The 21057-nt window shown below is 36.6% G+C and overlaps 1 protein-coding gene across 1 annotated transcript in view; it reads left to right on the top strand.

The window, feature by feature from the left end:
• Positions 1-786: 786 nt before the first annotated feature.
• SLC5A12 (solute carrier family 5 member 12) overlaps positions 787-21057 on the top strand; it is a 40072-nt gene continuing 19801 nt past the window's right edge. Inside the window, exons 1-8 of the mRNA XM_040980292.1 lie at positions 787-1125; positions 6307-6372; positions 9807-9858; positions 10718-10785; positions 17722-17876; positions 17989-18129; positions 19789-19918; positions 20590-20678. Coding sequence (XP_040836226.1) covers positions 787-1125; positions 6307-6372; positions 9807-9858; positions 10718-10785; positions 17722-17876; positions 17989-18129; positions 19789-19918; positions 20590-20678 — 1040 coding nt within the window. The remainder of the gene's footprint in view (positions 1126-6306; positions 6373-9806; positions 9859-10717; positions 10786-17721; positions 17877-17988; positions 18130-19788; positions 19919-20589; positions 20679-21057) is intronic.

Raw genomic sequence — 21057 nt, 5'->3', positions numbered from 1 at the left:
TCCTAGCTCCTGGCTTCTGATTGGTGCAGAACTGGCCATTGCACTCACTTGGGGAGTGAATCACTGGACAGAAGATCTTCCTGTCTGTCTCCCTCTCTCTATATCTGACTTTGCAATAAGAATAAGTAAATAAATCTTTTAAAAAGCCACAAAAGTTAAATGATTTGCGAAATGTATCTCCATGCACTTGCTCACTCCAGAGGGAGTGTGGATTTGAGCAAAGGTCTCATGAATCCCTTTGCTTTTTCCCTCCACACCCACTGCATCAAGCAATTGCAGTTACACATCCACTCTCTCTTCCTCAGGAGCAAGACGGTTCTAAGGATTGTGTTTGCATTTTACAGATTCCTATTCACTATCTGAAAGTGCTGAGGTGGTCAATTTTTATCACTTCCATGTTTCTCAGCAATGTTAATCTTAAGTTAAAAAAAAATCTAGGCAATAAAAGAGAGTGTTATCTGTTTAGTCCATTCCACCCCCAGTAGTTATTAATTGCAGAACACGTCCAAATTCCTTCCTTGTCCTGTATGCTTCAGGAGAGAAGCAGACTGCTCTTCAGCAGGTCAAGTTTCGAACTCCTCGTCGGTTGGTACTGACACCAGATTCTTCTTTGCAGTCAAATTTGAGAACTTTCCTAAATGCCACTTGGTGTCTGAAGTGACACAGAAGTGCCTCTGATCTTTCGTAGTCTTCTTCCTCCAACAACATATCTCCTGTTCTGAGCTTTGCTTGCGGAAACATTTTCTGGTTGAACCTCAGTTCTCTTCTCGTGTCAGACTTCCCAGCATGGAGGCGAAGAACTTTGCAGTTTGGGATTATGTTGTATTTGCAACCCTTTTTGTCATTTCTTCTGGAATTGGGGTGTTTTTTGCTATTAAAGAGAGAAAAAAGTCAAGTTCTCGGGAGTTCCTGGTAGGGGGAAGACAAATGAGCTTTGGCCCTGTAGCCTTGTCTCTGACTGCCAGCTTCATGTCTGCTGTCACTGTCCTTGGAACGCCTTCTGATGTCTACCGGTATGGGGCCTCCTTCATCCTGTTCTTCATTGCATATGCATTGGTTATCATCTTCACATCGGAGCTCTTCCTGCCTGTGTTTTACAGGTCTGGCATCACCAGCACTTATGAGGTGAGAGAATTGGTCCCTGCTTTATTCCAGCAGGGTTGACCACTGTTTGTTCACCTGCAAAATTATTTGTCCACTTGCCTGAGTAATTAGATATTGTGAAAAAGAGAATAAAATGTTATTGGAAACCCATGTTTCATCTTTTGTTGCAGATAGATCTAGTTTCCATGAGTGGAATGAAAATAATGATCCTTCAGGGATCCTTCAGTGATTGATGTGAATTTGTGTGCAAACAGCAAATGCACTGCAGGGTCTGTAAGACGCTCTCAGTAAATGAGAGGTGATTCCATTTTTTGTTTTATTATTAACAACATTCTTCTGAAAAGCAAAACCAGAGAAGTGCTTTGGTTTTCTGAGAAAACTGAAGTACAGATAGTTCTGTTTGAACAGTAGATATGGTATACTGAGAATCTGGCTTGTTTTATTTCCTTTCTGAGACCTTTCCATCAGATGGTAGAGCTGAGTATTTTCACATAAAACATTATTAAGCTCTGGAGAAATGGTAATGGTTTTGAAAAAATATTTTCATGGGAAGTACTTGCTAAATAATACATAAATGGGAATCAGTTTAGCAAAAAAGTGGTGTTTTGCCATTGCAAGCATTCTCAATAAAATATCATGTTCAAAATTAAACTTACATATCAAGTCTGATATTTAAGTGTGATCATAAATAATTTTTAGGCAAAAGACATTTATTTTTCTTATACAATATTACACCCACAAAGTCACAACAGGAGATTCATAGCAGATCTATTTATTTTAATTTGCTAAGCAAAGTGAGGATAAAATATTATTTTGGAGCCAGCATTTGGTACAAGTGAGCTAATCCGGTGCTTTCTACACTGGTAGCCCATGTTGGAGCCCCATTAGAGCCCCAGCTGCCTGCTGATATACCTGGGAAGGGAAAGAAAGATGAGTTGAGTGCTTAGCTGTACACCAACTCTGCCACTTGCATTGTGAAAGACTTGGCTTTCTACATGTGTAAAATATTGATACTGAGAACTTTCATCTCAAAGAAAGTTCTTTTAGTAATAGTTAAGTTGTTACATACAAATACACGTAATAAATGCTGGCAAATGGTAAGTGCTATGTTTGAGTTTTATATTATTATTATTATTTTATTTTATCATTTTATGATGCAGTTCCAATTGGCTCCAGGATTTCCCTTTGCCCATCCTCAAATCCCCTCCTCATCACTGCTTTTTCTTAAATTATTACAATAGTATAATTCTTAATAAGTAGTCCTAAGTACATCATTCTGCTATTTAAGTATGTCCTGACACTATAGCTATGAACAATAGTGTGGAGTCCAGCATCCTATTGTCAAGGTATATTCAACAGGTTCATAATGAGTCAATCTTTGATTTGGAAGCAGAGATTCATGCTGCATTGTATCTTCACATCTGAATATGATAATTTCTTTTACACAGATACTATACATTTGCTTATATGAAAAGCCATTAAAAATGAACAATAGGAAGAAAAACAGAAAATGTGCCACATGAAATTAATTGACATTTTATTGTGTCTTCTGTCCTCAAATCCATCAGTTTCTCTGTAGAATACTGAATATCTGCTCCTTTGTTCACACTGATTTCTTTTTTCCTCTTATGGGATCATTTTAAGTTCAAAATTTTGTACAGATAGATTCTGTTTTCCTAACCTTTTTAATTGAGCTAGCCTGTGATTTGTCTTTACCACCAAAATGTGGCAAAAATTATTTACGTGAGTTTCAAATTCAATCTTTGTGAGGCTTGGAGCTTTCAATTTCTCCTCCTGGAGTGCTGACCTGATAGTGCAGTTTCAAGAAACAGAGGCTGTTGGTCCAGCTTCTGGAGCATGAGTGGACATAGGCAAAAGAGAGAGGGCACCCTAGCTAGTAGTAAATGCCATATGCCACACCAGGTGACATTCTTACTTGGACATTCTTACTTAGACATTCTTACTTGGTCAACGTGACAGCTGATGCATCTACATGAGAATTCTGTTGAAATAAGTGCAGCAACCTTCCTCCACACCTATTCTCACAGTTGTGAAAAACAATAAATCCTTGGTTTTTGAGCCAATGCTTTTGGGGTAGGTATAAGAAGACAATTACCAAATGATTTAAATGCCTTAAAATGCAGTGAGATTTCAAGCCTAGGATGTTTCATTATGTAACCTCATCACTACCCTGTGCAGTGTCAAAACATAATGAATTGTTCTAGGTTATAACTCAGGCTTAGCTCGTTTATAATGTCACACATTTTCATTATCTCCAATTGGACAGTTCATAATTAACCTCCTTTTGTTATCTTTACTTAAGGTTATTTTGTTCTTTTTCTTGAAATAAATTCAGTGTGTTTTAGTTTATCCTTACCACTAGTTTATAAGCTTGTTTATATCAGCTCTTTCATTTTCTAGAATTTTTTTGAGTTCTGAACTAATTACTTCCTTTAGAGTTTTCATAATAATGCACAGACTACTACTTCATTAAGTTTTCTTGTAAATTATAAATTGCTTTGCTTTTATTTCTTTAAAATTATAGTAGTGGTATTAAAGCAATTATGTTTAAATATTCTAAACTAGATTTTAAATGTAAAATATTGTTATCAAATATTATTTTAGCTCACTAAATGCTGTTGGAAATTTTTATTCGGCAAAATAGATAGGGTATGCTACGATGTGAACCAATGTTATAAGATCTTCAAGGACATTGAGGGGTTGACTTTTATGGTACATGAGATGATTCATTAAAATGTTTGGGCAAAAAAAGCACATTACGCAATATTTATTTTGAGAGTACTATTCTTAATGAATATGTAGAATAGCTGATGCAAAATATAATTGAGAATTTATTATGTTAATTGGCCAAGATTATGGTATTATTGGCAACAGAGGAGGGAACATTATTTTTAAAGTCTAGTTTTGTAAAAAAGCTCTAGATTTACAATTGTGATTTAGAAGTAGGAATTAGGCAGCAGAATGCTGAAGAATTTTGGAGTAAGGTGGAGTAAGACACTGTCATAAAACTAGGCACAGTCCTATTTGGGTTAAAATTAAAATGAAAAGTAAAGTTACTATTTTCCGAGATGGAAAAGAGGGTGGTAATTTTGGAATTCTCAAAATAATAATCAACTGCACTAATAGCAACTGAACCCCTGGCCTTTTTTTTAAAAAAAAAAGTAGCCATAAAATATAGAGGCTTCCTATTGAGTTTCTTGTTTTAGTTTTGTGGTGGTACACACCGAAGATGACCGCGGAAACAACGAGTGACTTTATTGAAAAAAAAAAGAGTAAATATATTCTTTTAAATGTAAGACTAATCAACTGTAACACTCTCTTTTCTTTTCATGGATGAGAAACCACAGACTCAGATCACAGACTGAGATATCAGCAAATTTGTAACTAGAGACCAAGGAAACTTAGCTTCTAACCCATTATTTTCTCATGTACCTTTTTCCCCCATATACTTTTTCATTTTAGCTGAACTGAATAAAACTGAACTGATCTCTAAAACCATTAAAATTTCTTTCATTCCTGCCACCTTTTATACTATTATCAATTGTTGGATACCATATCATCCCCAAATCCATTTATCAAACAACAATTTCTGCAGATCATAAATTTAGGCTGGTTGAACTGCACCCCATAAAGCAGTAAGATGCTCTTACTGGTCTCACTGGGGCCATTTTTTGAGACAGCTTCCTCCAAGGATGACCATGACAGGAAGGTCAGAAATGTAATTGATATGTTAACCTGACCTTTCTAATATACAATCACATGCAGGATCAAAACTAATGCTATAGAATCCACCCCAGGAATCTTTTTATCAAAGATCCATTCTGTTACATAGGGAGGGAGAGAAGGGCTCTCAGGGCCAGAGCTGGGCCTGAGTAAAACAAACAAAACAACAGCAGCAACAGTCTTTTCCAGGTCTCTCACATGGGTATACGGGCCTAAAGAGCGGGACCATTCTCAATGGCTCTTCCAGGACATAGGTAAAGGGCTGAATAGGAATGGAGTAGCCAGAACATGAAGCAGAATCCACATGGAACACTGGTGCTACCATCAGATTAGCCTGATGATGATGATCTTTGTTGTTGCTGTTGTTATTTTATTATTATTATTGGAAAAGCACATGTACAGAGAGAAGAGACAGAGAATAGAACGATCTTCTGTCTACTGACTCATTTCCAAATGTCCACAACAGCTGAGCTAACCCAAACACAGCACCAAGAGCTTCTTCCAGATATCCCACATGGATGTAAGGTCCCAAGGCTTTGTCCATACTCTATTGCTTTCCCACATTGCTAGCACTGAGATGGATGGAAAGCTTGAACAACTAAGAAATGAATGAGTGCACATTTGAAATACTGTACTTGGAGGTGGAGAATTAGCTAGTTAAGCTATTGTGCTGGCCCTTATGTCTCTCCCTTACATCATATTTGCTAGAAGTATTGCTATTCAAAGTCACATTCCTGCAAAAGCATATCCTGATAGAAGCAAATTACTCTAGGCAGGAAATTATTCCAGGGAGCATACACACCAAATTTCTAAGTAAAGGAACAATCAGAAAATAGAAAACATGTTTGCTGAACATTAAGCAGTTGATTTATGTGAGAATATATTGTTTGTGGCATGATTTAAGATAGGTTGAGTATGGATGAAACCATGAAATGTTTGTATTATCAAGCTTGGGATATAAACTTTATTTTGTCAACAGTACAGAATTATTGAAGACTTTAAGAAGAATGACATGGTTTTACTACTTTAAGTGAATCAATGTGACAAGTATAGATGATGGAAAGGGTGGGCAACAATTGGTGTTATGGAGATCACATGGTTGTTGCAGCAGCAACTGAGTGAAGAAATGAAGAACTGAGCCAAATTTGGGACAGTGGCTATATTAAAAAATTGTTTCATTGGACCTAGTGTAAGAAGCCACAGAATGTATGAACTGAACATGAATTGAGATTTTTATTATTTAAAATTTTAATTTTATTATACAATTTCTTAGAGTTGGAGTTTTAATAACAATCTACACATATTTTTTTCTCTTATTTTCCAGTATTTATAACACAAAAATCACATTATAAGTCCAAAGAAATTGGCCCAAAGGAGTTCCGAAAGTCATGGGTGAGGGGACATCTTAGTAGTTCTTTTCTAAAAGTTGCTGATTGCGTGTGTTTTCATTTCCTTTAGTACTTACAACTACGATTCAATAAAGCAGTTCGCTATGCGGCGACAGTCATCTACATCATCCAGACGGTAAGGGCAAACTGCTGATGCCCATGCAGAAAATGTAGACTTGCAAGATAGAATTTGCTTGTTATAGGGACATTTAAAGGTAAGGCTTAATACCAAGAAGTCCTTACTTTCCTCAAAGAATAGCACTTTCAGATAGGTGACTATGTTGAGAGTTGCATACATTTCGCAGACTGCAAATTTAGACCAGTAAGAAGAAAATGTATGTTGTAAACTACCAGAAAAATAAATTCTTAAAATTATTTCTCTTATTTAATCTATGAAAACTTTTACATATGGAAAGTATAAATGATTTCTTTGCTTCCTTTTACATGCCTGCTTTGTAGAACGTCATTTTAAATTATTTATTTATTTATTTTGAAGTTTGAATTACAGAGAGACAGAAGAAGGGAAGAAAAGGGAGAAATATACATATATAGAGAGATCTCCCATCTGCTGTTTCACTTCCCAGATGCCCATAATGGCCACTGCTGGGCAGGTTGAAGCCAGTAACCAGGAGTTTCAGTTGGGGCCCAGACTTGGGGAAGGAAGCAGTGAGTCTTAAAATTGCAATCCCAACGAGTGCTGCTAATGTCCTCTTACAGAGAGAATGTCTATTTCAAGGTTTTAAGCGGCCTTTATACTTACCAAGTCTGCCCGTGGTGCGTTTCATACTGCTTAAAAAGTACTCCAGTTTTTTAAGATAACTTTTTTTGGATTTCTTAATAATAAACCCAGCTTGCCAACAACTATTTTCCATTCAAAAACTCTCACACATATCTCAAAATTGTTGGATTCCATTTAAATTAAAACAAAGTGTTCATCAACTGATAACTGAATAAAAAAAATTGGGGCCCAGTGTGATAGCGTAGTGGTTAAAGTCCTCACCTTGCATGTGCCAGGATCCCAAATGGGGAGCCTGTTCTAATCCCGACAGCCCAGCTTCCCATCCAACTCCCCGCTTGTGGCCTGGGAAAACAGTCAAGGATGGCCCAAAGCCTTGGGACCCTGCACCTGAATGGGAGACCTGGAGGAAGTTCCTGGCTTCAGATTGGCTGAGCTCCAGCTCTTGCAGCTGCTTGGGGAGTGAATCATTGGATGGAAAATCTTCTCTGTCTCTCCTCTTTTCTGTATATCTGACTTTCCAATAAAAAAATTTTAATGTTATGTATGTGCATATCAGAAATTTGAAAATAGATCTACCACATGATGTGATCATTCTACTCTTGGTATTTACCTAAAGGAAATGAAACAAAAAAATTTAAAATCTATTGTTTGCAGCCTTGTGTTTCTATCAGTCTAATTTGCAGTAGCTAAGATATGGAATCAATTCTGCTATTATTTCATTGAATAGGTCTTCTAATCCACTTTCTTTTTCTACATCTTTTTCCACATCAAGAACTCCTTTTATATGTGTTTATTTGTTTGATAGTAGCCTATAAATCAAAAATTATTTTTGGTTTTCCATGTTTTTTCTTCTTTCTCTTTTAGTATAGTTGAAATATTTTCAAATACTTGCTTTATAGATATGATGCTTATAACGTCTTTTGCACCACAAGTCTGTTGCCAAGGTTTTTCATTGAATATTTTGATATATTCAACTCTTCCTTTCTTGAGTTTCCATTAGCTTTCTCGTTGAAACCGCTGTCTTTTGACAGAACGAATGCGTTCCTTCAACGCGTGTATTTGCTTCTCCGGAATTTTTGAGCCATCTCATGAGCCCTCTTCTGATTTCCTTTTCAGAAATCTCATCAATTTCTTTTTCTTTACATTCCAATATTGAAATTTTAGGTTCCTTGTGGGGAGTCGTGGTCTTGGTTTCTTCATGCCTTTTCTGCTTCTACTTTTATTTTAGGCCTTGGTAGGGACACTTGATTTTCTTATCTGAGGCTCTTTATCATGGAAATCAGCTTCTATAGCTTTGTGGGATGGTTGTTCGTCAGATATCAGGAGATGTGTTTGGGTGGCACCAGAGAGCTGTGGCTGTGCTTGAGAATAGGGCAAGAGTTCGGAGTGACACCCAAGTTGGGTGTGATAAATGTTTTACTGTCAGCAGGAGTGAAGACAGAGTATAGATGCTGAGATGATCACATCTTCATCCTCTCTCTGCCAAGGTGAATCAGCTGCTCAGGATAATTCCATAATGAGCATGCAACCCTTGTACACAGGCACATGAACTGCACAAAGGATCAGTGAACTCCTTTGTTATCGTGGGACTTGATGATTATCCACCCCAGTGATTCCATGAACTCTCAGCCTCTGAGACCAGACGCAATGATTGCCTAATGACACATCCAGACCACATACTCTGTCACACAGTCACAGAATTCCCACAGTTACAGGGAGTGTGGGATCCGCTCTCGGCCTTGTAAAGCTTCCACTATCCAAAGAAACAACCACAGGTTTACAATGCCAGTGCCCTACTCAGCAGAACTTGACTGATATTTTGCCTTGGCAAGTGAAGCCCAGGCACTTAAACAGAGTGAGAGCAGAGGAATGTATCATAGGCTACAGTGTGAATCCCATTCACCACAAGCCCTGGAGGCCAAACTTGAGGCAGTGGGGATCATTGTATACAGCCAATGAAACCACACATCCTGTAGAAGCATTATTAAGATGACAATTCCTTGTGCTTCTCACCAGGTGCCTCTGTTGGCAGAAGGGAGGAGAGCAACGGGCTGGTCCTTTATGAAGCTGTTGGGCGCTGTGCCTCAGTAGCAGTTCAGGCCAGATTCAAAGGCAATTGTGATCATGAGTCCCTTCCTCAGGCAATATGCCCAATGTTATAGGTTAACCACACGTTCTTCTCACCCTGCTCTAGTATGGCACAGGCTGAAGGAGTTGCCAATGATGTTCTGTTCGCCACTGTGGAATTGGACCATCCCTTCTCCTTCACAGCATCTCTGTTCCTTTTGTAGAACTGCCAGTGCTAACTTCTTTCCCACTGACTCAGAATTCAGTTCTTTTCTTTGTCTCCTGTCATTGTCCCACAATAAAAAACAGTCTTTTTCTAATTCTTGGATCTTCCCAGACACTTTAAAATTAATAAAATTTTGTATTTAAATTTTGTATTAGAGCTAACTGCTAAAATGTGAATCTCTTCCATGATAAACCCGTCAAGTCAGCAGATAGCTCAGTGTGACATGGGCATGAGGAGTGGGTAGAGGGAGGGACACTTACAATTACTTTTGTGTTATCGAGCATTATGCCAATTGCAAGTGCAAAGATCTCAAAATTAAAGCAGTTTTGGAAGTTCAACCATCCTCCTCAATCTAATACTTGAAACACCATGTCTACAAATCCATTCCGGTGGTGAATGATCAAAATTAGAAAGGGCAGAAGTGAAATGTTTTGTAGAAAGTTGCAGGACATTGCTAAATTGTAGTCGTGATTTTGCAGGCAAGTTTCTTTCCATTTCGTGTTGCTCCTGACCTGCCTGATTTGAATTTCTCCACTAGATTCTCTACACTGGAGTGGTGGTTTATGCTCCTGCCCTGGCACTCAATCAAGGTGAGTGATCAACACTCCTGTAAACATATTCCCTGTTTTCACACTAGAATTCTCATTTGGGGGAAATATTCATAAAATTTTTTGTTGGAAAGATGTTATTTATTGCTATTAGGCTGCTCTTCATTTTTGTAGCAATTACTATGGAAAGGTTGTAAGTTGAACACTGAAAAGGAAGCAAATAATTCCTAGTTTTATATCTCATACTTCTAAACTAACTATAGCTATAATGTGTTTTGTTTATATGGGATTTTTTGCTGTTTTTCAAATCATGATAATGACATTATTGGAGATATATAAGCACTAATTGTTATAATATATTGCACTTTCTCAGTTCCATGAAATGGATAATCTGAGTAAAAGAGTAAAGGTGTTTATAATAATTACATTAAGGGTTATGGTTGATGCTTTCATGAGAATAGAATCCAAAGAAAAAAGTGAGAATAAATTTCACAACATCCACCTTATTGAAAGTTTGCGGTATTCAATTCAATTTGTCTATGCTTATATTGAGAAGTTTTAATAGTTTACATTTGGGTGGCTTCAAAATCCTGACTAACTCTTCTAAGAAATAAAATTGAGACCAAAGATCAGAATCTATAGAATCTGAAGAGAAAATATACTGTTTAATATTTCATGAGATATTTACAAACTGCCTTAAGGACCTAATAAAATAATATTAATAAAAATGATAAAAATAATATTTCTCAAAGGTAATAAAATTTAATGAGGAGAAACTCTAATTCGAGATCCTTTTGTCCAAATTGAACAATTTCAAAGATATTGGGATTCTTTTCTCCTGAAAAACATACTCTCACTTTCTTCTGAGAAATGTGTCTTAATGCATTTTTTTGTTTCCTAGTGACTGGATTTGATCTCTGGGGCTCTGTGTTTGCAACAGGAATTGTTTGTACATTCTACTGTACCTTGGTATGTAAATAGCTATGAAAAGAAAAATCTTTACCAGTAGCTTCTAACACAGGATAGGATAAATGTTCAACAGTACTGGTTCTAATTATGGAAGAAATTGTTCATCAAAAACTGAAGAAGCAATATTGACTTATCTGTTACAGTTTCCTATGGAATGTGTGCTGTTTATTTGAAACTCCTTTTAGTATGAAGAAATAGCAGGATTTGAGCTCTGAGTTCATTCAAAAAAGCAAAGTATAAAAATATAACACCGGTCAAGGAAATCTCTCTTTCATGAGAGGGTAGGCGGAACTGTGCAAATTCTGAGAAAAAAATCTCATTAACAGTGGTCCTAAACCATGGATAGCATTTGCACTTTACTGCCTACTAATGCAGAAAAACAAACAAGCAAAAAACGAAAACAAAATAGAAACTACACACACAAATACGTAGGAGTTCACAATGATATGATACTTTAACATTTAAGGAATCTACAGCTTGTAGTCTATTGCTTATGAAAAGCTTGGATTATATTTAATATTTGGTTTTGTGGATTCAATCAACAAAGAAATGTTGGTAGTGATGGCAGTATGCTTTATTATAATTAACTTTCTAAAATACATTAAGCAGCTATTGTTTGCCTATGATCTTTACATGGAATTTCTATTATTAAATTTTTAGTGATAGGGCTAGGTACTGACTGTTATTAACCAATTATAAATATGCTAGCTCCTCTATAAAAAATAATTGGTATAATGGAGCATAGCATTCATGTATTTTAGAGTTATAATCCTGTTTCATGTTCTTTGTACCACATAACATGATCATATAAAATTTATTTATTCATTTTAAGATTCATTTACTTTTATTGGAAAGGCGGATACACAGAGAGGAGGAGAAACAGAGAGGAAGATCTTCCGCCAATTATTCACTCCCCAAGTGGCCACAATGGCTAGAACTGAGCCAATCCGAAGCCAGGAGCTCTCTTGGGTCTCTCATGCAGATGCAGGGTCTCAAGGCTTTGGTCCATCCTCGACTGCTTTCCCAGGCCATAAGCAGGGAGCTCGATGGGAAGAGGGGCCACCGGGATTAGATCTCGCAACCATATAGGATCCTGGCGCGTGCAAGGCGAGGACTTTAACCACTATGCTATCGCACCAGGCCCATTCACATAAAATTTAATAAAGCCTTTATCTCCCTTATATATATTTGAATATTCTAGTTTCTTTGTATTCAGAATTTTGTCTTCATTTTTTTTCTTTTCCATTCTATCATGATAATTCTGTGTCAAGCACATTATTTTATCAAAGGTTTGAACAGTTTTTCTTTTCCTTCTTCCTTTATCATTTCATGTATGACAGGCTAGTTTGTTCTAAGTGCATGTCCAGGAAGCAACTAGATGCTAGATGGACAACTTTAGGTATGTTACTGGACTTGGAAGATATGCATCTACTCAAAGAAATCCATTACTCATCCAATAAAGTAATAAAATAATGTGACATACAAAAATGATTTAGAAAGTATGAGTTAACAGATCCATTTGGAAAGAGTAAGTGCAAAGAGGTACAACTGTTACTGCAGTACAGTACCTAGAGTTAAATGCAATGTACAGTAGTAGGGTTTGGTTACAATAAGCTGGGGATTTTGAAGATAGTTGAAGCAGTTCTAGAATCGTGATGCACTTGGGCTCTTTCAAGAAAACATGTTCAAATCCTTTTTTAAAAAATGGAATCCAAGATTGCATCCAGGATAACTGCAGATAAAACAATAATCTCATTATAAAATATAATTAGAATCATAAAATAAAGTATACGAGTGAGGATCAGCACAGCAACCAATCATAAACTCTCAAGGAGAGCACCTATTGGGATCCCAACATACAAAGAATGTTTGTATACTACATACTGAAATAAATGAGGAAGAGTCACAGATGAGTAAGGAGCAAGAATGACCGCATGGTGTAACTGCTACAGTAAAGAGGAGACGCATTTGAAGAGAAAATCGGTTATATTGGAAGTTATATTTGAAGAAATAATCTATAAGATAATAGATACAGTGAATTATGAGGAAGTGAAAAAGAAGTACAGATAGAAAGATACACAAATATGGATGATAAAGACAAGAATCTACATGATTAGAAGTTGTAAATGTAAGGATTAAAAAACCAAGTTCCTATTTAGACACATTAGTGAAATTACAGAAGGCAGATAAAAAAAGACCTAAAACAAACAAACAAACAAACAAAACAGAGAAGGGAAAGGAGTCACTTTCAGAGGTCCCTTTAGGCGTATTTCTCCTACAATATAAGTGAGGAGTAATTAAAGCACTGAGGACAAAAAAAACTGTAAGACTGTAACTGTGTTTTTAAAAAACTGTTTTTCAGGGATTGAATATCAAGAACTAAGGGAACTAGGGGAATAATTGCGGGAAATAGAAAATACATTATAAAGTTACAGTGTTAAGGTGGAAGAAGGAAGAATATGAAATATGTACAAGTGTTTGCTGATCTATGCAGGTTTTGTTATCAGCATTATTTAATTTTATCATCTAATTACATATTAATTCTCATAGTATTAAATGGACAGATAGCAATCAGAAATGTGTCTGTATGTGTATGATCTTGGAATTGAGAAATTTACTCATAAATTGTACAATATATAATTTGGAAAACAGTAATCAGATTGAAAGTCATATAATTCTTGAAATTTAGGCTATCAAAATGTTTACCTTTTCAGTCAAAACTATGCCACAATTCTAGGGATTCATTTAAATAAAACATTTAAAGTAGAAAATGTAATTTAAAATTCACAATTCATGTAAGTGAAAATAGAAGCACACAAGCACTGAAAAAGTTCATGTATAGAAATCTCGGAGACGCACCTGGGATAGCTTACTGACACAGCAAGTTCAAATAAAACTAAATTCCTTGTCTCATAACAGGTTTCATTTTTCCACATTCCACATGCCTTTGTGAGATTAATCTTTTAGATGCATATTTCTTCATGCTTCACTAGCCTAATTGCCTTTTTACTCCCTTTTAGCAGGATTAAAACTCTTTAATACAGTGTTGGAACTCTTCTATGAAGTGAATCCAATCCATCCATCCAGTGTCTTTTCAACATATCTGTTTATCTTCTCCTTAAGCAGGTGAAGAGTCATCACAACCAAACCAAAGTGATACTCTATTTATCTCATGTATTCACTCCCATTTTAATCTCTATTCTGGTCATCTTGTGGATACATAAAACAAAAACACCAGTAAAATGCATTTGTTTATACAAGTGATTCCTGCCCTTCTTAAGTTGGTGATTTGAGGAGATGAAACTTAGAGCCAAAACACAGATTGATTAAACATGTGACATGGAAGACACAATCAGAGTTGCTAAGATAGGTGGTGTGTGTATGTGTATTGTCTGTATTTGTGAGAGAGAGAGTCTTGTTTGAGACATGAAGGTAACCTTATGGTCGATATAATCTCCCCTTTTATCACATTTGATAAAGTGACTTGTTATTTTTATCTTATGTCAAGTTAACATTTAGGATTATGATTATTTTTGCAGAATCAATCCCCTTAGTCTTTGAAACCTGAGGCCTGGATATGTGGTCTTCATACCACTGAAATCTAAGGTTGACATTTGGTTTGAAGACTTAATGTCTTTCAGGGAAACCAAGAGAGTACTATCTGTGAAGGGGAGAAGATTTTCTTTTTTTTTTACTCTAGGAGCTGAGGTTGTGGTATGACAGGTTAAGCCACTGCCTGCAAAGCTGGCATTACATGTGGGCCCCAGTGACAGTCATGGATTAACCATTTCTGATTCAACTCCTTGCTGTTGTGACTGAGAAGGTTTTGGAGAGTGGCACAAATCCTTGGGTCCCTGCACCATGTGCAAGCCCTGGATGAGGCTCCTGGCTCCTGGGTTTGGCCCAGACCAGCCCTAGTCGTTTAGTCATTTGGGGAGTGATGTAATGGATGTAAGATCTCTCACCTTTCTGATCTCTCCTCTCTGTAACTCTGCTTTTCAAGTAAAATTAAAGAAATTTTTAAAATAAATTAATTATTGATCATACAAAATACATTCTATACCTTTACCATAAAATGCCTATTTTTGAAGTTGAATTTTAATTATAAAACAGAGATGGGACAACCCTAATGCTTTCTCTTTTATTTTCAAGCTAAACATGAAGCCTGTCATCTTTTCGCAGAAGTTCCTGACACTCAGAAGGAGTAACTGGGGATGATAATATCTATTTTTGAGTGTTAAAAATACCATGCTCCTTAGTTTCCTAATGACTATTCATTTTCAGACACCTTTACAAAAAGATGTATTTATTTTTATTGAAACGTCAGATATACAGAGAGGATCAAAGACAGAATGAGTTTCCATTCGATGTAACACTCTCCAAGTGACCACAATGGCTGGAACTGAGCCAATCTGAAGCCAGGAGCTTCTTCCTGGTCTCCCACACGGGTGCAGGGTCTCAAGGCTTTGGGCCGTCCTCATCTGCTTTCCCAGGCCACAAGCAAGGAGCTGGATGGGAAGTGGGGCTGCTGGGATTAGAACCAGTGACCATATAGGATCCCAGCGCGTTCAAGGTGAGGACTTTAGCTGCCAGATCACCACACTGGGCCCACCTTCACCAAGTTCTTAAGAAATTATATACTAGGACATAGATATAGAATATTCTATTACCACTGCAGCTTCTCTTTTTTTCTCCCTTCTTCTTGTGCACATATTGTCAGCAATGACTCAGAATAACCTGAGGAGTTTTCACAGGTATTTGGGACTAGGCTCCAGCCCAGATGTCACTTAATTCATAATGCTGGTGGTGGGATTTGGACAATTTCTTTCCTACATATTTTTCCTTTTAAATTTTTCAAGAGAGTCTTAGGAGGAGCCCAATTGGATAACTATTTCCGTAGCTGGCTTCATAATCATTCTGAATTCTGGTGGTGGATTCATTCACCTTCAATCTGGTTTGATTACTTAATTATTTAACAATCTTGTATCTATAAAGAGCCTTTCTCCTTAAATATCTAGATCAATCATTCCTATCTTTTTCAATGTGTTCAGTGTTTAACCATCTCAGGGTCCTAACAGTATTTATTGTCACTAGATCTACAAAAAAAAAAAAAAAAGTTTTACATTTTACAAGCTAGGCACAGGTGATATCCTTAGTTTCTTTACTTCCTTATCATCTGTGCTGATGAAGCTCAAGATATATTGATTTTTCATCTCAAATATCTTTTGAATTCATGAGCAGATTTTGACTTTTTTCTCCACTTCATTGTTAATATAACTACTTTTGAAGCTGTTGTGAAGGAAAAATCTCTGATGAGGTCACTCCAATCCTTCTCATTGTTCCTGAGAAATAATTCAGGTGATCTGTTAGGATTTATCTTCCCTGTGTTTAACAAAAATCTTCTCTTGGGATGTCTCCCACGCCACTTGATCTATATTCCATCTTTCTTCTCCTCCTGGAGTTATGTTCCCCTCCCTTCATAGTTGTTGGCCTCCTCTTCTCTTTGTCATTTATATCTGTTGAAGTTCTGTCCATTCTTCAGAGCTTAGCTTGACTGTCACTTCATCAAGATCATGTCAGGACCGCTTGCTAAATTCTCGCATAACAACTTCTCCTTCCTAATCCCGCTTTGTTCCTTTAAAATAGCTAGGTGTTTTATTGTCTAATATGTGTTCCTCTCATTAAATGATCAACCTTGTGATATTAAGGAAAGAATTTGCATCTTTCACTTACCATTTTATTCCTGTTCAACATGGAGCTTGGCAAATAAAGATGTTCAGTTGGAGCAGGAATTTAGCACAGCAGTTAAAACACTGCTAAGGACACCCACGTCCAAATGCAGTGACAAGGTTTGAATCTCATGCCTCTGATCCCATTCCAGTTTCATGATGTGAGCTGTAGGAAACAGCATGTGAAACCTTAAGTAATTGGATCATGGCCACCATATTAGTTATTTAGATTTAGTTATGGAGTGAGGATGCACTTATAACTCCCTGGGTGGAACACAAAGATTAGTTACTCCTCACTAGGGTTTTGAAGACTTCTCTGCACACCCCTCCTCAAACTGTTCACCTAAACTGTTGACATATGTCTTGTTAGAGTTATAGAGTTAGACTACCTGAAAAACAGCCAGGTTCTGCAAAATCGTGCTTCAACGCTATGAACTGCTAAATGCTAAAATTAAAATAGACATGAGACAGCTGAATAGTAATCTATAGCCATTTTAAGGTGTATAGAACACAATTGTATATAAACTAATAATTGTAATGTCAATGTAGAAGTCATAGGATGTGGTTCAGAACTTGCACTCTTTTTTTTTTTTTCTTTCTCTCTCTTTTAACATGCTGGTTACACAATACCATGTCAACTAATTCCATTACGTTATAAATTGTTACTGATGTAATGTCGGGGTTTTTAATTGATTGGGATGATACTCTGTCGGCTCTACCTTCAGACCAGAGAGGGTCTCCCCAAGAAACTGCTGAACTTATCTGGACAATAAGATGCTGGACTCTATGCTTTGTAGATGCTTGCAAGGAAAGAATCTCAACTGAATCTGAACTGTAGTAATGCAACAAGGTGGAGAATTCACCATGGGGGAGGAGGGGTTTTGGGGAGGGAGGGGGGAATTCCAGGGCCTGTGAAACTGTGTCGCATGATGCAATGTAATTAAAAAAAATTAAAAAAAAATAGATTTAGTTATGGGTTCCTGAGATCAGCTTGCTCTAGCCTTTACTGTTGGAAGCATTTGCAGAGTGAATGAGAAGGTGGAATAGGTCTTCTTTCTCTTTCTCTGTTTCTCTAAATAAATAAATCAAAAATAAATAAATAAATAATATGATTGAATGAATGAATCTATTAGTAGTAAGGAACACTGCAGAGTTGAAGGAGTGACAGATTTCATTTTTAAGAACTCATATTCATTCTCCATTTCAGGGAGGATTAAAAGCAGTGGTGTGGACAGATGCATTTCAGATGGTTGTCATGATTGCGGGCTTCTTGACAGTTCTAATCCAAGGATCGTCTCGTGCTGGTGGATTCCACAATGTGTTAGAACAAGCAAAAAATGGATCCCGACTAAATATAGTTGAGTAAGTACAATGCTAATGGTTTTAGAAATTTAGTGGCATGACCTCAAAACTTGAAACAATATCTGGGTAGCAAAGCAATATCTAAATTTTCTTATTTCTCACTTCCTTATAGTTTTGATGTAGATCCTCTCAGGCGGCACACTGTCTGGACAATTGTAGTGGGAGGAACATTTACTTGGCTTGGGATCTATGGAGTTAATCAATCAACCATCCAACGATGTATCTCTTGTAAAACAGAAAAACATGCTAAGCTGTAAGTTAACAATAAAGAAATTTTTTCCTTGGTTATAACTTTTAACCATAGTATTTACGCTGATGTGTATGTGTGTGACAAACAGAGATGGGGACATTCCATTAACTATTTCAGTCAGTGTTTGAGGAAGGCATTGTAACTCTCAGCAAGGAAATGGCAGAGCTTGGAGGCAAACTGGTCTCTGCCTTTGCTGTTAGTTATTTGAGGTCTCTAATTATGGACAACTGACTAATTCAAATCAGGTGCTGTAAACAGTGATGGAGAGGTAAATAGCATGCATCCAGTGTTCAGAGTTTTCTGAAGATGTCCCTGATTTCACATTTGATTCAGTATAGGATCTCTTCCACTGTTAGCTTTGTTTTTGATATGTTATGAGATAACCTGAGACACTATTAAAATGTTAAAGAATTTCTTTGAGAAAACAATTATTGCTAAATTTTGCAGTTCCAGTACAGAAGTGGCTCCAGGGCTCTATCAAAGAAGTGCATGGATTAGACTTTGATAGAAAGAAAGCAGAAATAAAGCACAGAAAATATGTGATTGGTGATACCCATACATTTCCTCATTGGAGCTCTTATCCTGGAAAGTTCGTGGTTATGTAAGTTAGTTGGTGGCTTGTGATCAGTTAATGTAAAGTTTCATTTTTCTTTTGATATAAGGAATAGCCCAGATTATACTCCATGTATGTTTCAAGTCAAGCAAGGTTCACCTCATTTATGAAGCAACATTTTTCCCTGTCTGTGATTCTTCAGACCTGGGATCCACTTAAATTTATTTTAACTGTTGTATTCACCCTTCAGGTTTCCAAAGACAGGTAAAATTGAAACATCCCAAAATAAATTTTCATGCTTTTTGTTGTCTTAGAAAAATTCAGTTTGAGGGTGGGATGTCTGCATACAACTTGGAACACCTGGTGTTTAGCCCCACCTTGCCTTTAAAACAAGCTTTGTGTGAATTCACATCTTGGAAGCAGGTGATGATGTCACTTGCTTGGATTTCTGCCACCTGTAAGGGAATCTTGCATAGAATCTCCCAGTCCAAGCTATTGTGAGCAGTTTTGAAGAAAGATATTCCTCTCTGGAGTATCAATCTGTTTCAAATCAATTAAAATAAATTTATATAGCATTTAAGAAATTTAAAAGTTAACTTTGATTTTCAATGAATTAATATCCAAAGCCAATATTTCCAGAAAGTGGTTATTTCTACACTGGTTTGTTATGTCTCTGGAAAAAAAAAGATGTTAAAATGTAAGTTGATTTTTTGAGAGTTTCATGAATTGGGTAGGGGGAAAATCAGTTAACATTATATGAGTGACTGGTATGTGAAATTTAATCAAAGAAAATAGATCTCATACTACACATAATGAAGCTTTTGAATATGAAAGAGCTTTTCCACTTAAAGGGAAGTCTATTTAAATCTTACCTTATTTGGATTTGATATTCAGTCTAAAAATACAATGCTGTCAAACAAAAAGTTGAAGACAAAACATACAATGATTCTCAAAGGCTGTGGGGTTTTATGTTTTTTAGCTAAAGGGAAAAATAGAAACAAAACCAAAAATCAAGAAAAATCGTATTACCTTGAGCTTTTGATAATGGTGTCATCACATTCTAGAATGACATTCATACTACTATTAGACCCATGTGTTTTCTTTTTTAGGGCCTTATATTTAAATTTGTTGGGTCTCTGGATCATTTTGGTGTGTGCTGTCTTCTCTGGCTTAACCATGTATGCCTACTTCAAAGACTGTGACCCTTGGACTTTTGGCATTGTCTCAGCACCAGATCAGGTATGGGTGACCTTATGTCAAGGTCTGAGTTTCCTTTCTTTCCTCTTTGGTGATACCACAACACCATAGGTTTTAATATGGTCAAGAGAGCTGTGAAAGAGGAGGCACCTCACCATGCTATCAAAGCCAATGTCTGCAGGCAGGGCAAGGATGGGGGGAGTAGAAGACAGGCTTGAACTCTCATACATTAAATCTGTCATTGGACTTTTGGGCTGTTTCTACACACCTCTATTCTCAAGTGAACAAAGTTGTATTCATTTCCACAGAACATCTACTCTGATCTCAGCATAGATTACAAACCCCCTCAATATGCCATTTAAAGTGTGCTTTCTAAAAGTTCAGGAAGAGAGGATATGTTCAGGAAAAGCAGTCATCTCCATCCACTCTGTTCATATCTTCAACAGATATGAGCCTCTCTTCAACAGATAGGGAGCCTCTCTGCTCCCTAGGAGATCTTCTTCCATACACAAGAGTATAATGAGATTTCCTGAAAATTAGTGATTTATTTCAAGGATTCAGTTGATAGCATTCAAGATAAACACCAAGGAACATGGCATAAACAGAAAACAAGAAAAATCATTTTATTATTTCTAAAAATTGATGCATTCCAACATTTCAAACAAATCTATAAATGCCCATAATCCCATCTTTCTCTTTTGGCTCCTTTTCAGCTGATGCCATACTTTGTCATGGAGATATTTTCAACCATGCCAGGGGTTCCAGGACTTTTTGTTGCTTGTGCCTTCAGTGGAACACTAAGGTTAGTATATAACAATGCTCCATGAAAATGATGACCTTGATGAAATGACAAGGATGGCACAAGCCAACAGAGTTCACTAAAGAGTTGTGTGTCAAGTGCATTGCTGAGTATTTGCTCATGAATTTTCACACAACATTTGACATGGAAACTTTATTCATATAATTGCCATTTTGCAGTTGAGGATATACATTTAACAATGCTTTACACAGTGTAATGGGTAAATGCTTTAACTAGTGTGATTAGGAAACTGTGGAGGCAGAATGCAAGCCCAGATTTGTCACTTCTTAGGTATATCCATCCCTAATCCTTTCTGCTTGTTATCTTAACTCAAACAGTGCTGCCTTTCCCCACAACTTCTTATTATCTTTCTATATGTCCA

This window comes from Ochotona curzoniae, unplaced genomic scaffold (genome assembly GCF_017591425.1).
Source record: "Ochotona curzoniae isolate NIBS_2020 unplaced genomic scaffold, NIBS_Ocur_1.0 contig_3432, whole genome shotgun sequence".
Taxonomy (NCBI): Eukaryota; Metazoa; Chordata; class Mammalia; order Lagomorpha; family Ochotonidae; genus Ochotona; species Ochotona curzoniae.
The sequence above is the reverse complement of the archived record's forward strand: the minus strand, read 5'-3'. Positions and strand labels throughout refer to the sequence as shown.